At 42.7% G+C, this 13,003-nt stretch overlaps 2 protein-coding genes across 3 annotated transcripts in view; one reads left to right on the forward strand and one right to left on the reverse strand.

The window, feature by feature from the left end:
- Window positions 1-13,003, reverse strand: part of ACP1 (acid phosphatase 1) — a 192,917-nt gene that overhangs the window by 73,259 nt on the left and 106,655 nt on the right. The gene's annotated exons all lie outside the window — the stretch shown is intronic.
- The window catches only part of SH3YL1 (SH3 and SYLF domain containing 1), a 102,300-nt gene that overhangs the window by 44,950 nt on the left and 44,347 nt on the right, over window positions 1-13,003 (forward strand). Inside the window, exon 5 of the mRNA XM_084622621.1 lies at window positions 3,856-3,968. Coding sequence (XP_084478747.1) covers window positions 3,856-3,968 — 113 coding nt within the window. The remainder of the gene's footprint in view (window positions 1-3,855; window positions 3,969-13,003) is intronic.

The following is a 13,003-nucleotide window of genomic DNA, read 5'->3' on the forward strand; positions in this document are numbered from 1 at the left end:
CGGGCCTTCCTAGGATGGATTCAGAATAAGTTTATACTTGTAGCTTCTGTTCTGAAGATGTTCATATTTATGAGATTTATAAGTGAACAAAGAAAAGAGCTCCCTGATCCCAGTTCAGGATCACCAACATGGGGGTGAACATCATCTCTGGAAATGATTCAGAAGCTGCAATTGCTGGCCACCTCTTTCCGGCCAGTGAACTTACCTCTCTCCTATTCTTCATGATACTTCATTCCCAAATCATCCAGCAGTTCCTTCTGCTGTCCCTGCTCTGACCACTTGAAGAAACTTGGAAAAGTTTCTCCCAACCCCATCATCAGTCAAGTACTTAACCTGGTGGATGACCAGGGATATCCAATGAGTCAAATGAATGGCTGCTTAACACACCCACCTCATTTAGAGGTAACAATGGATGCCAGCCTACTGGAGTTACAGAACCCATATTTCCACGAAATCTTCTGGGAAGCTTATTAACCAGAAACAGAGACGCATAGCAACATTTTTGGAGCTAAGAGCAGTCTGCCTGGCCACTAAAGCTATGTACTCCGATTTGTTATAAAACAGATTTGTAAAATTTGGAAACATAATGATATTGCTGTTTAGGACCCAGACCCAGTATAGGACCTTTCCACCATTTTTTTCCTAAAAAAAATAATTAAATTTATTTAGCTCTTCTTATTAAACTGTTTGCCTTGTAGTTTTTCCAGTCTAAATCATCCTGTTAGAACCAGGCCTGGGTTTTAGACACATTTTCTTTTACTATAATGCTTCCTATTGATATTACTTAGAAAAAAATTACAGGAGGATTCCCAGGCCAAAGAGACCATTGTGATCATCTAGTCTGACCTCCTGTATAACGCTGGCCATAGAACTTCCCCAAATAATTCCTAGAGCACATCTTTTAGAAAAAATGTCCTATCTTGATTTAAAATTTGTGCATACGGGAGAGTCCACCAGGACCCTGGGTAAATTATTCCAGTAGTTAATTACTCTAATTGTTAAAAACATACACCTTTATTTACAGGCTGAATTTGTCTAGATTCAACTTTCTGCCACTGGATCATGATATCCTTTTTTTCTGCAAGATGGAAAGGCCTATTGTTAAATATTTGTTCCCCATGTAGGAACTTATGAACTGTGATCAAGTCACTCCTTTGTAAACTAAAGAGATTGAACTCCTCGTGGCTGTCACTATAAGGCAGGTTTTCTAATCCTTTAATGATTCTTGTGGCTCTTTTCTGACCCTTCACCAGTTTTCTACCATTTTCTTCAATTGTGGGCACCAGAATGGCACACATTATAACAGCAGCAGTTGCCCCAGTGCTAAATATAGCAGTAAAATAACCTCTCTGCTTCTACTTGGACTTCCTCTGTTTATGCATCCAAGGATCTCATTAGCTCTTTTGGCCACCAGATCATACTGGGAGCTCATATTCAACTGGTCATCATCACAACTCCCAATCTTTTTCAGAGTCACTGCTTCCCAGGGTAGAGTCCCTATTATGCAAGTATGGCCTACATTCTTTGTTCCTAGATGCATACATTTTTATTTAACCATATTAAAGTCAACATTATTTGCTTGTCCCCAATTTACCAAGCAATACAGATCTCTTTGTACCAATGACCTGTCCTCTTCATTTTTTACGACTCCCCCAGTTTTTGCGTCTGTAACCATCCCTTTGTGGGTCAAAACTGAGAATATGAAATTCAGGGCAAACTGCTGAGAAGTAGGGCAGATACACCCCAAAATGCTGTGGTCATTCTTCCTTAAGATATACCAATCCAGGCAACAAAAGTAAACTTCTGTTTCACCATACTGACTAATAAGAAATCAGAAAAGCAGTTTCCTTAGGCACTCCAGTCCTTGTATCCCCACCAAAAACACTAGACTTAGATTTCATAGTAGCAGCTGTGTTAGTCTGTGTTCGCAAAAAGAAAAGGAGTACTTGTGGCACCTTAGAGACTAACAAATTTATTTGAGCATAAGCTTGAAGTGAGCTGTAGCTCACGAAAGCTTATGCTCAAATAAATTTGTTAGTCTCTAAGGTGCCTCAAGTACTAGACTTAGAGATGAGTGGTCCTTTAAAAACAATTTAATAAAATAAAAGGTTCTTCTGATCCCAAAGGACCAGGCACACACCCAGGTTAATATATAACTCAGATCTTACCTAAAAATCATGCTGATGCCAATCCTTTAGTATCTAAAATCTGAAGGTTTATTTATAAAAAAGAAAGAAAGGTGAGAGTTAAAATTGGTGAAAGGAATCAAATACATACAACAATTGAAAAGTTCTTGGGTCAGGCTTGTAGCAGTGATGGAATAAACTGCTGGCTTAAGTCAAGCCTCTGGTTGCTTCCAAATCAGTGGAAGGTCCTCGATCCCTTGGTTAGAATGCTCCCATTAGTATAGGTCCATAGTCCAGAGGCTGGAGTAGGAAAGAGGCAAAATGGAAGTGTTTCCAGGGCCTTTTATAGCTTCTGCCATGTGGAGGGAAACCCACTGTTTCAAACAAAGCCCTCAGCACAGCTAGTGGAAAATCACAAGTGACAAGATGGTGTTTGGAGTCACCCGGGCAATTCACATGTCCATGCATGGTTCCACTTAGTCACAGTAAAAGTCCATTCAGGGTAGATGGGAGGTCTTCCATTGTGAGTTAAATGCTCCTTGATTAGCCACTTAATTTGAATAGTCCCTTCAAGATGTACAGGCTAGATACTTTGTGGGCATTACCCCAGGAACAAACATTTGAAATCCAGGTGTAGAGCCAATACTCTCAACTACAAATACAAGAATGATACATGCATACAAATAGCATAATCATATTCAGCAAATCATAACCTCTCCATAGACACCTTACTTGACAACCTTTGTACAAGATTTGTTGCAAATATTTAACAGTGGTTGCAACAGTGAGCTAAAATATAGTCATTTTTTAATCAAATAACGTCACAGTGTCATCTGCAAACTTTATCAGTGATGATTTCAGGTTTTCTTCCAGGTTACTGATAAAATTGTTAAGTAGCATAGAGCCAAGAACTGATCCCAGTGGGACCCCACTAGAAACACACCATCTTGATACTGATTCCCTGTTTACCATTACATTATGAGGTCTATCAGTTAGGCAGCTTTTAATCCATTTAATGTGTTAATCTTGTATTGTTCTAATTTTTAATCATAATGTTGTACAATGCCAAGTCAAATGTCTTTCAGAAATCTAAATATATTTTATGAACATTATTACCTTTATCAACCAAACTTGTAATCTCAACCAAAAAAGATATCAAGTTTGTTTGAATGGAACTATTTTTCATAGACCCATGTTGAGTGGCATTAATTATAGTTCCTTCTTTTAATTCTTTATTAATCAAGTCCTGTATCAGCTGCTCCATTATCTTTCCTGCAATCAGTGTCAGACAGGTGTAACATTTAATTGGTAAAGCATCATAATTCAGCTTGCTGTGGCCAGAAAATGGGTTTCCATTGATGTAGGAAACTGTAATCCTAAGTATTTTCCTCGATGACTTTTTTTCTTGTTGCTTCCTTCTTTCAGGACAGGTGAATGGTAGACAAAGAGGAGAGAGAGAGAGAACAGCAACAACAACAAAACCCTCTAGCTGCATCCTTGGCCATGTTGCCACAATACTTAAATGATTAAGAGTAATAAAAATGCTCAGTTTCTTAGTCTAATTTTTCAGTGGGAGGATATCTTGAAGTTGGCTAACTTCATGGTTTATATACTCTTGTGTTTTTGCTGATCTACAGGTTTGCATGTTTGTGTTCTTTCCTTCTTGAGATAGATGAACTTTCAAATATTTGTTTCAAGCAAATATAGTTGTTTTTTACTTGATTTCTAGGTGTCGGATTTAGTAGTAATACTGAACCATGAAAGAGCAGTTGAAGCTTTTGCAAAAGGTGGCAATCTTACACTTGGAGGAAATTTTACAGTGGCAATTGGGCCTTTGGGGAGGTGAGTAGCATTAAAATATAAAATTCAAGTAACGTGTTTTAAACGTATGTATTAACAAAAAAGTACTTCCATAATCCTATTTAAAATATACTTGCAAGTTTTATTTAGTTTATTCTAACAATCTGCTCAATAATTTTGTGGAAAACCTATCGTTCACTTGGCCAGTGTTGTCTTCATAGTATTATGCCACTTTAATTAGATACAGATTGTGCAGTCTCGGTCAGTTCTTGTCTTTCTCTCAACCAGACCTACAAAAAGCAATGGGAAAGAGGAAGCTAATAGAAGTTCAGTCTAGCTTAAATGGAGATTGTTTGTAGGTGGAAAGAAGAATTGATTGCCTCTTTCTATGTATGATTGAGAAAGGTAGGTTCACAAAGGCCCTAGATTTGAACATCTGGGAACTAGTAAAGGAAGTTCTTAGTGGAGGGCCCTGAGTTCTAAGATTAGATTACCTTGTTGGTCTATCGGACCCCAAATTTGTTAACCTTGGGCCAGCTTAAGACTCCTCTTTTTCACTCAGTCTTTTGCTTGAGAGAAATGACTGTGGGGAATATTCTAATTTTTATTCTGGTGTGGTCATTTGTTTGGGTTGGCCAATTGTTTGACTGTTTTAAAGAAGTCAAAAAATTTCTGTCAAACCTATTTTTTGACAGAAAATTGGGTATTGATTAAATGATTTTCATGAAAAGTGTCTGCTTTCCACAGATTTTTGGTCCAAGAAAAAACCATAAACTGAAAAAAATGGGGCCAAACTAAAAAACTTTGATTCAGTTATGCTTTGCTGTCTCATGGAAGTTGTAGTTCTGTTGCTTCAAGTCCCCATTCTCCTCTTTGGGCCAGATTCCCCAGCTGGATGTCATTTCTCATAATGTACCACAGCCTTGAGACTCCCATAATGCACCGCCCCCAAAGAGGGGAGAGAGTGCTGCATCATGAGGGTTGGAGTCCAGCCAGGGAACCCAACCTATAGAAGAGAGTGAGAGTATGAAGCACTTGAACTACAGCTCCTATGAGACACCACTGCAGCATTTCCAATTTAAAAAATGTTTCGGTTTTCACGCAGATGTTTCACAAAAAAGTCACTTTTTTCCATGGAAAAAAACATTTTCTGGCCTTTTTTTTTTTTAAACGTCTCTGTGCAGAGGTTGTGTAATATACATTTCACAACTTCGTAATACAATGTTCTGAGAACTGTACTGGCATGAAGTGATGATGCTGATACAAAAAGATTTATTATAGCAAGTCATTGTATACCGTAAGTTGTATTTTTAAAATCAATTTTATTTTATTTTGCAGTATAAAAGTGAAAAGAATTTACCAAAGAGAAAGGATAGTAGAGTTTTTTTGGGATCCTTAAAAGTCTGTTACAGAGCACTTTTTAATACCAGTAAGTGCTTTAAGTGTCCTTTTAAACAACAGGTTTCAGAGTAACAGCCATGTTAGTCTGTATTCACAAAAAGAAAAGGAGTACTTGTGGCACCTTAGAGACTAACCAATTTATTTGAGCATGAGCTTTCGTGAGCTACAGCTCACTTCATCAGATGTATGCCGTGGAAACTGCAGCAGACTTTATATATACACAGAGAATATGAAAAAATACCTCCTCCCACCCCATTGTCCAGCTGGTAATAGCTTATCTAAAGTGATCATCAGGTGGGCCATTTCCAGCACAAATCCAGGTTTTCTCACCCTCCACCCCCCCACACAAATTCACTCTCCTGCTGGTGATAGCCTTGACATTGGCTATATTTGCTTTGGAATTACTCCTTTTAGTCTGTAACACAAAGGCATCTACAATATACAAATTGAAGAAGTTTAAAATCAGAAATAAGTGAACTAGAATGCCTTCCAGTGTACTAGGACCTTTATGTAATAGACATTATTGAACCTTGGTGAAACGACAACAAAACAAAACAATGGTATACAATAATACCTGGGTTACAAACTATACCGGAAAGATAGACTAGTCCATAGAGGTAGGATAGTAGCACTGTTTCTAAAGGATTCCATTGAATTTAGCCAGATGAAAATTCTGAGTGGAGGGAACCACCCAGTAGAATGGATACAAAACCTGAGATTAAAGATTGTGTATATTAGTAGGGCTATACTACAGTCTCTGGATCAAGAATGAAACAGAGTGTGCAGAATGTTGAGTAAGATCAATGAGGCAGCCAAAATCTAACAAAATGATGGTAATGGAGGATTTTCAATGATCCCGATATAAAATGACACAACAGGACAAAGTTGAGAGAAAATGTCTGAACGCCTTAGCTAGTTGTTTCTTGGAACAACTACTTGCTGAACATGAAAGAGGAACAATTTTTGACTTAATTGTAAGTAATACACAGGAGCTAATTCAAGTAGTGACATTTGCTGAGACACTGAGCTATAATGACCATGACAAAATTAGGTTCAACATCCAAAGTGTAAGTAGGGCACCATAAAGTCATAGTGACACTTATCATTAGAAACGGAGATTTAAATGAAATGAGAATGTTAGTCAAAAAGGCCCTAAACCTAAAAGTAAAGGAAGAAAAATTCCTAGAGGTGGCATGAATGGTACTAAAAATACAATAAGAGTCTCCGATTATCTTCACTACAACAGTTAAATCAAGTTTGTTCATCTGAGTTCCTTCTTTCCCTGCTGTTTCACCACTAAAAAGAGCAGTGTAGACATGGGAGGCACTGCATGGACATGTAAAGAACATGTAGGGTATGTATTCTGTGTGTTTACATATGTAGGGCACTCTACTCTACCTGCGTAAGTCATGCCTCGCCATCAACATTGATATTTATACCCATGCTAGCTGGGGTGTTCAGTGTCTGTACTTTAAATGCCACCACATATGCAGACTTGCCTTCTGAAGCAACACACTTGAGCTATACAAAGTGACTAGATTAGCAGAGGGAATGGACTAACACCTGATGAGTTGTTGTGGCTTCAGCTGTTGCATTGCCACTGCATTACTAGCTTGAGCAGCAGTAGCACATGAGCTTCAACTTTCACCTCCTGACAGAGCAGCTAGCTCAAGTTTAAACCACCACCTGTCTTGAGCTAGAGATGTTTTTGTGTGGATGGGAGTCATGTTATGGGGGGAAACTTGAGCTATACCTTGAGCTAACTCTAAAATAAATTTGTTAGCCCTAGTCTACACTAGGACTTTACGTCGAATTTAGCAGCATTAAATCGATGTAAACCTCCACCTGTCCACACGATGAAGCCCTTTATTTCGACTTAAAGGGCTCTTAAAATCGATTTCCTTACTCCACCCCTGACAAGTGGATTAGCGCTTAAATCGGCCTTGCCGGCTCGAATTTGGGGTACTGTGGACACAATTCAACAGTATTGGCCTCCGGGAGCTATCCCAGAGTGCTCCATTGTGACCACTCTGGACAGCACTCTCAACTCAGATGCACTGGCCAGGTAGACAGGAAAAGAACCGCGAACTTTTGAATCTCATTTCCTGTTTGGCCAGCGTGGCAAGCTGCAGGTGACCATGCAGAGCTCATCAGCAGAGGTGACCATGATGGAGTCCCAGAATCGCAAAAGAGCTCCAGCATGGACCGAACGGGAGGTATGGGATCTGATCACTGTATGGGGAGAGGAATCCGTGCTATCAGAACTCCATTCCAGTTTTCGAAATGCCAAAACCTTTGTCAAAATCTCCCAGGGCATGAAGGACAGAGGCCATAACAGGGACCCGAAGCAGTGCCGCGTGAAACTGAAGGAGCTGAGGCAAGCCTACCAGAAAACCAGAGAGGCGAACGGCCGCTCCGGGTCAGAGCCCCAAACATGCCGCTTCTATGATGAGCTGCATGCCATTTTAGGGGGTTCAGCCACCACTACCCCAGCCGTGTTGTTTGACTCCTTCAATGGAGATGGAGGCAATACGGAAGCAGGTTTTGAGGACGAAGAAGATGAGGAGGAGGAGGAGGAGGTTGTAGATAGCTCACAGCAAGCAAGCGGAGAAACCGGTTTTCCCGACAGCCAGGAACTGTTTCTCACCCTGGACCTGGAGCCAGTACCCCCTGAACCCACCCAAGGCTGCCTCCTGGACCCAGCAGGCGGAGAAGGGACCTCCGGTGAGTGTACCTTTTAAACTACTATACGTGTTTTAAAAGCAAGCATGTGAAAAGATTACTTTGCCCTGGCATTCGCGGCTCTCCTGGATGTACTCCCAAAGCCTTTGCAAAAGGTTTCTAGGGAGGGCAGCCTTATTGTGTCCTTCATGGTAGGACACTTACCACTCCAGGCCAGTAACACATACTCGGGAATCATTGTACAACAAAGCATTGCAGTGTATGTTTGCTGGCGTTCAAACAACATCCGTTCTTTATCTCTCTGTGGTATCCTCAGGAGAGTGAGATATAATTCATGGTCACCTGGTTGAAATAGAACGCTTTTCTTCAGGAGACACTCAGAGGAGCCCATTCCTGTGGCTAAACAGAAATGTTCCCCACTGTTAGCCACAGGGAGGGGGGAGTGTTGAGGGGGAAGCCACGCGGTGGGGGAGGCAAAATGCGACCTTGTAACAAAAGCACATGTGCTATGTATGTAATGTTAACAGCAAGGTTTACCCTGAAAGAGTGTAGCCACTGTTTTATAAAATGTGTCTTTTTAAATACCGCTGTCCCTTTTTTTTTCTCCACCAGCTGCATGTGTTTCAATGATCACAGGATCTTCTCCTTCCCAGAGGCTAGTGAAGATTAGAAAGAAAAAAAAAAACGCACTCGAGATGAAATGTTCTCCGAGCTCATGCTGTCCTCCCACACTGACAGAGCACAGACGAATGCGTGGAGGCAAATAATGTCAGAGTGCAGGAAAGCACAAAATGACTGGGAGGAGAGGTGGCGGGCTGAAGACAGGGCTGAAACTCAAATGTGGCGGCAGCGTGATGAGAGGAGGCAGGATTCAATGCTGAGGCTGCTGGAGGACCAAACCAGTATGCTCCAGTGTATGGTTGAGCTGCAGCAAAGGCAGCTGGAGCACAGACTGCCACTACAGCCCCTGTGTAACCAACCACCCTCCTCCCCAAGTTCCATAGCCTCCACACCCAGATGCCCAAGCACGCGGTGGGGGGGGCCACCGGCCAACCAGCCACTCCGCCACAGAGGATTGCCCCAAAAAAAGAAGGCTGGCATTCAATAAATTTTAAAGTTGTAAACTTTTAAAGTGCTGTGTGGCATTTTCCTTCCCTCCTCCACCACCCCTCCTGGGCTACCTTGGTAGTCATCCCCCTATTTGTGTGATGAATGAATAAAGAATGCATGAATGTGAAGCAACAATGACTTTATTGCCTTTGCAAGCGGTGATTGAAAGGAGGAGGGGAGGGTGGTTAGCTTACAGGGAAGTAGAGTGAACCAAGGGGCGGGGGGTTTCATCAAGGAGAAACAAACAGAACTTTCACACTATAGCCAAGCAGTCATGAAACTGGTTTTCAAAGCTTCTCTGATGCATACCACGCCTTTCTGTGCTCTTCTAACCGCCCTGGTGTCTGGCTGCGCGTAACCAGCAGCCAGGCGATTTGTCTCAACTTCCCACCCCGCCATAAACCTCTCCCCCTTACTCTCACAGATATTGTGGAGCACACAGCAAGCAGTAATAACAGTGGGAATATTGGTTTCGCTGAGGTCTAAGCGAGTCAGTAAACTGCGCCAGCGCACCTTTAAACGTCCAAATGCACATTTTACCACTATTCTGCACTTGCTCAGCCTGTAGTTGAACAGCTCCTGTCTACTGTCCAGGCTGCCTGTGTACGGCTCCATGAGCCATGGCATTAAGGGGTAGGCTGGGTCCCCAAGGATACATATAGGCATTTCAACATCCCCAACAGTTATTTTCTGGTCTGGGAAGAAAGTCCCTTCCTGCAGCTTTTGAAACAGACCAGAGTTCCTGAAGATGCGAGCGTCATGTACATTTCCCGGCCATCCCATGTTGATGTTGGTGAAACGTCCCTTGTGATCCACCAGAGCTTGCAGCACTATTGAAAAGTACCCCTTGCGGTTTATGTACTCACCAGCTTGGTGCTCCGGTGCCAAGATAGGGATATGGGTTCCGTCTATGGCCCCACCACAGTTAGGGAATCCTATTGCAGCAAAGCCATCCACTATGACCTGCCCATTTCCCAGGGTCACTACCCTTGATATTAGCAGATCTTTGATTGCGTGGGCTACTTTGCATCACAGCAGCCCCAACAGTAGATTTGCCTACTCCAAATTGATTCCCAACTGACCGGTAGCTGTCTGGCATTGCAAGCTTCCACAGGGCTATTGCCACTCGCTTCTCAACTGTGAGGGCTGCTCTCATCTTGGTATTCATGCGCCTCAGGGCAGGGGCAAGCAAGTCCCAAAATTCCATGAAAGTGCCCTTACGCGTGCGAAAGTTTCGCAGCCACTGTGAATCGTCCCAGACCTGCAACACTGTGGGGTCCCACCAGTCTGTGCTTGTTTCCCGAGCCCAAAATCAGCGTTCCACAGCATGAACCTGCCCCATTAGCACCATGATGCATGCATTGGCAGGGCCCATGCTTTCAGAGAAATCTGTGTCCATGTCCTGATCACTCAAGTGACCGCGCTGACGTCGCTTCCTCGCCCGGTATCGCTTTGCCAGGTTCTGGTGCTGCATATACTGCTGGATAATGCGTGTGGTGTTTAATGTGCTCCTAATTGCCAAAGTGAGCTGAGCGGCCTCCATGCTTGCCTTGGTATGGCGTCCGCACAGAAAAAAGGCGCGGAACGATTGTCTGCCATTGCTCTGACGGAGGGAGGGGCGACTGACGACACGGCTTACAGGGTTGGCTTCAGGGAGCTAAAATCAACAAAGGGGGTGGCTTTACATCAAGGAGTATTTCAGGCAGGACTTCACGGAGGGTTCCAATAAGAAATGGTGAATCTAAGTTATTGTTCTTATTGGAACAAGGAGGTTAGTCTGGCCTCTGATTGATACATGGCTAGATTTACCTCGCTGCACATTCTCTGTGAGTGACTGCAGTGTGACCAGAGGAATGAGCCCTCTAGATGGGGGAGGAGGCAAATGAGTACAAAACAAATCTGGTCTATTTCTTGTTTTGATCCACTCCATCTATCTTTTACATCTTTGGCTGGCAGCAGATGGTGCAGAAGGACTGCATGCCATCCACATCTAATGGCTGCTCGGCAGAAGATGGTACAGTACGACTGCTAGCCATCCTCATCTCTTGCCTGCCCGGCAGAAGATAGTACAGTACGACTGCTAGCAATCCGTATCGCCTGCCTGCTCACCATAAGACGGTTCAATAGGACTGACTGCAGGACTAAAGAGAATGACCTGGTCAAGTCACTCCAAATTTAGTCCCTGCGCCCATGTCTGCCCAGGCGCTCCCAGCCGACGTGGCCAGGAGCACCTCGGACACGACGAGGATGGCTACCAGTCATACTGCACCGTCTGCTGCCAGAAGGCAATGGATTGCTGCTACTGTGTAGCAATGCCGTACCGCGTCTGCCAGCACCCAGGAGACATACGGTGACGGTTACCTGAGCGGGCTCCATGCTTGCCGTGGTATGGCGTCTGCACAGGTAACTCAGGAAAAAAGGCGCGAAACGATTGTCTGCCCTTGCTTTCACGGAGGGGAGAGGGGGGGCCTGACGATATGTACCCAGAACCACCTGCGACAATGTTTTAGCCCCATCAGGCATTGGGATCTCAACCTAGAATTCCAATGGGCAGCGGAGACTGCGGGAACTGTGGGATAGCTATCCACAGTGCAATGCTCCGGAAGTCGACTCTAGCCTCGGTACTGTGGAAGCACTCCGCTGAGTAATGCACTTAGAGCATTTTCTGTGGGGACACACACACTCGAATATATAAAACCGATTTCTAAAAAACCGACTTCTATAAATTCGACCTTATTCCGTAGTGCAGACATACCCTTAGTCTCTAAGGTGCCACAAGTACTCCTCATTCTTTTTGCTGATACAGACTAACACAGCTACCACTCTGAAATCTAAAATGAAGATAAGCACTCGGAAGACATGCATGCTGTTAAAAGACAGTGTACAGCAAGGAGTGTAAACCAATATGGCTTCACTGCAAATTTTGAGAGTCTCTTCAAACAGAAATCCTTCAAAATCTGGAAATCTGACCCTAGTAAAGCTAATATACAGGAGCATAAATTATAGCAGGCAGTAAATACAAGGGGAAATTGAAAGGGCCAAAGTGGATTTCAAAGAGCAAATAGCTAAAGTTGTACAAACAAATGAGACTGCAACCCTGTATCATGCTGACCAATGTTATTATGTCTCCTCTTTTGTCTCTGTCCATCTGTCTGTATCCACCTGTTGTCTCTTGTCTTATGCATAGATTGTAAACCTCTGGAGGCACGGATCTTTTTGTTTTGCCTATACAGAGCCTGGTACAGTGGGGTCCTGGTCCATGACTGGGGCTGCTAAGTGCTACAATACAAATAATAAATAATGTAATGTTGATAAATAAAATGTAATAAATATTGAAGGAGAAAATCTAAACTACTCATACACGTTAACCGAGTTCTGAATTAACTGTATTAGTCCAGGAAAGGAACATGGGCATCATTGTTGACAGCTCAGTGAGGACCTTTGCCTAATGTGCAGCTAATGTGGTCTAAAAAGCAAAGAAGATGCTAGGTTGTATGAGGAATGGGATGATGAATAATACAGAGAATATTCTAATGCCAAGTCACCTGGAATACTGTTTACCCTACTGGTCACCCCATCTCAAAAAGGATACTACAGAACTAGAGGGGTTCAGAAAAGAGCAACAAGAATGATCAAGGGCATAAAAAGAGCTCTCATAGGAAGAGAGACTTAAAAGGCTGGTTTGCTTACCTTAGAAAGGAGGTGAATAAGAGGGAACATAGTAAAAGTATATAAAATAATGAATGGTAGAGAGAAGAGATCAGGAATTTTTGTTTAACTTGTCTGATAACACAAAAACAAAGGGATATTCAATAAAATTAAAAGATAAATTCAAAACTGGTAAGTTGTTTTTCATACATTAACATGTAATTAAACTCTGGAAA

The sequence above is a fragment of the Lepidochelys olivacea genome, assembly GCF_965140295.1.
Source record: "Lepidochelys olivacea isolate rLepOli2 genome assembly, chromosome: 3".
In the NCBI taxonomy this organism is placed as follows: domain Eukaryota; kingdom Metazoa; phylum Chordata; order Testudines; family Cheloniidae; genus Lepidochelys; species Lepidochelys olivacea.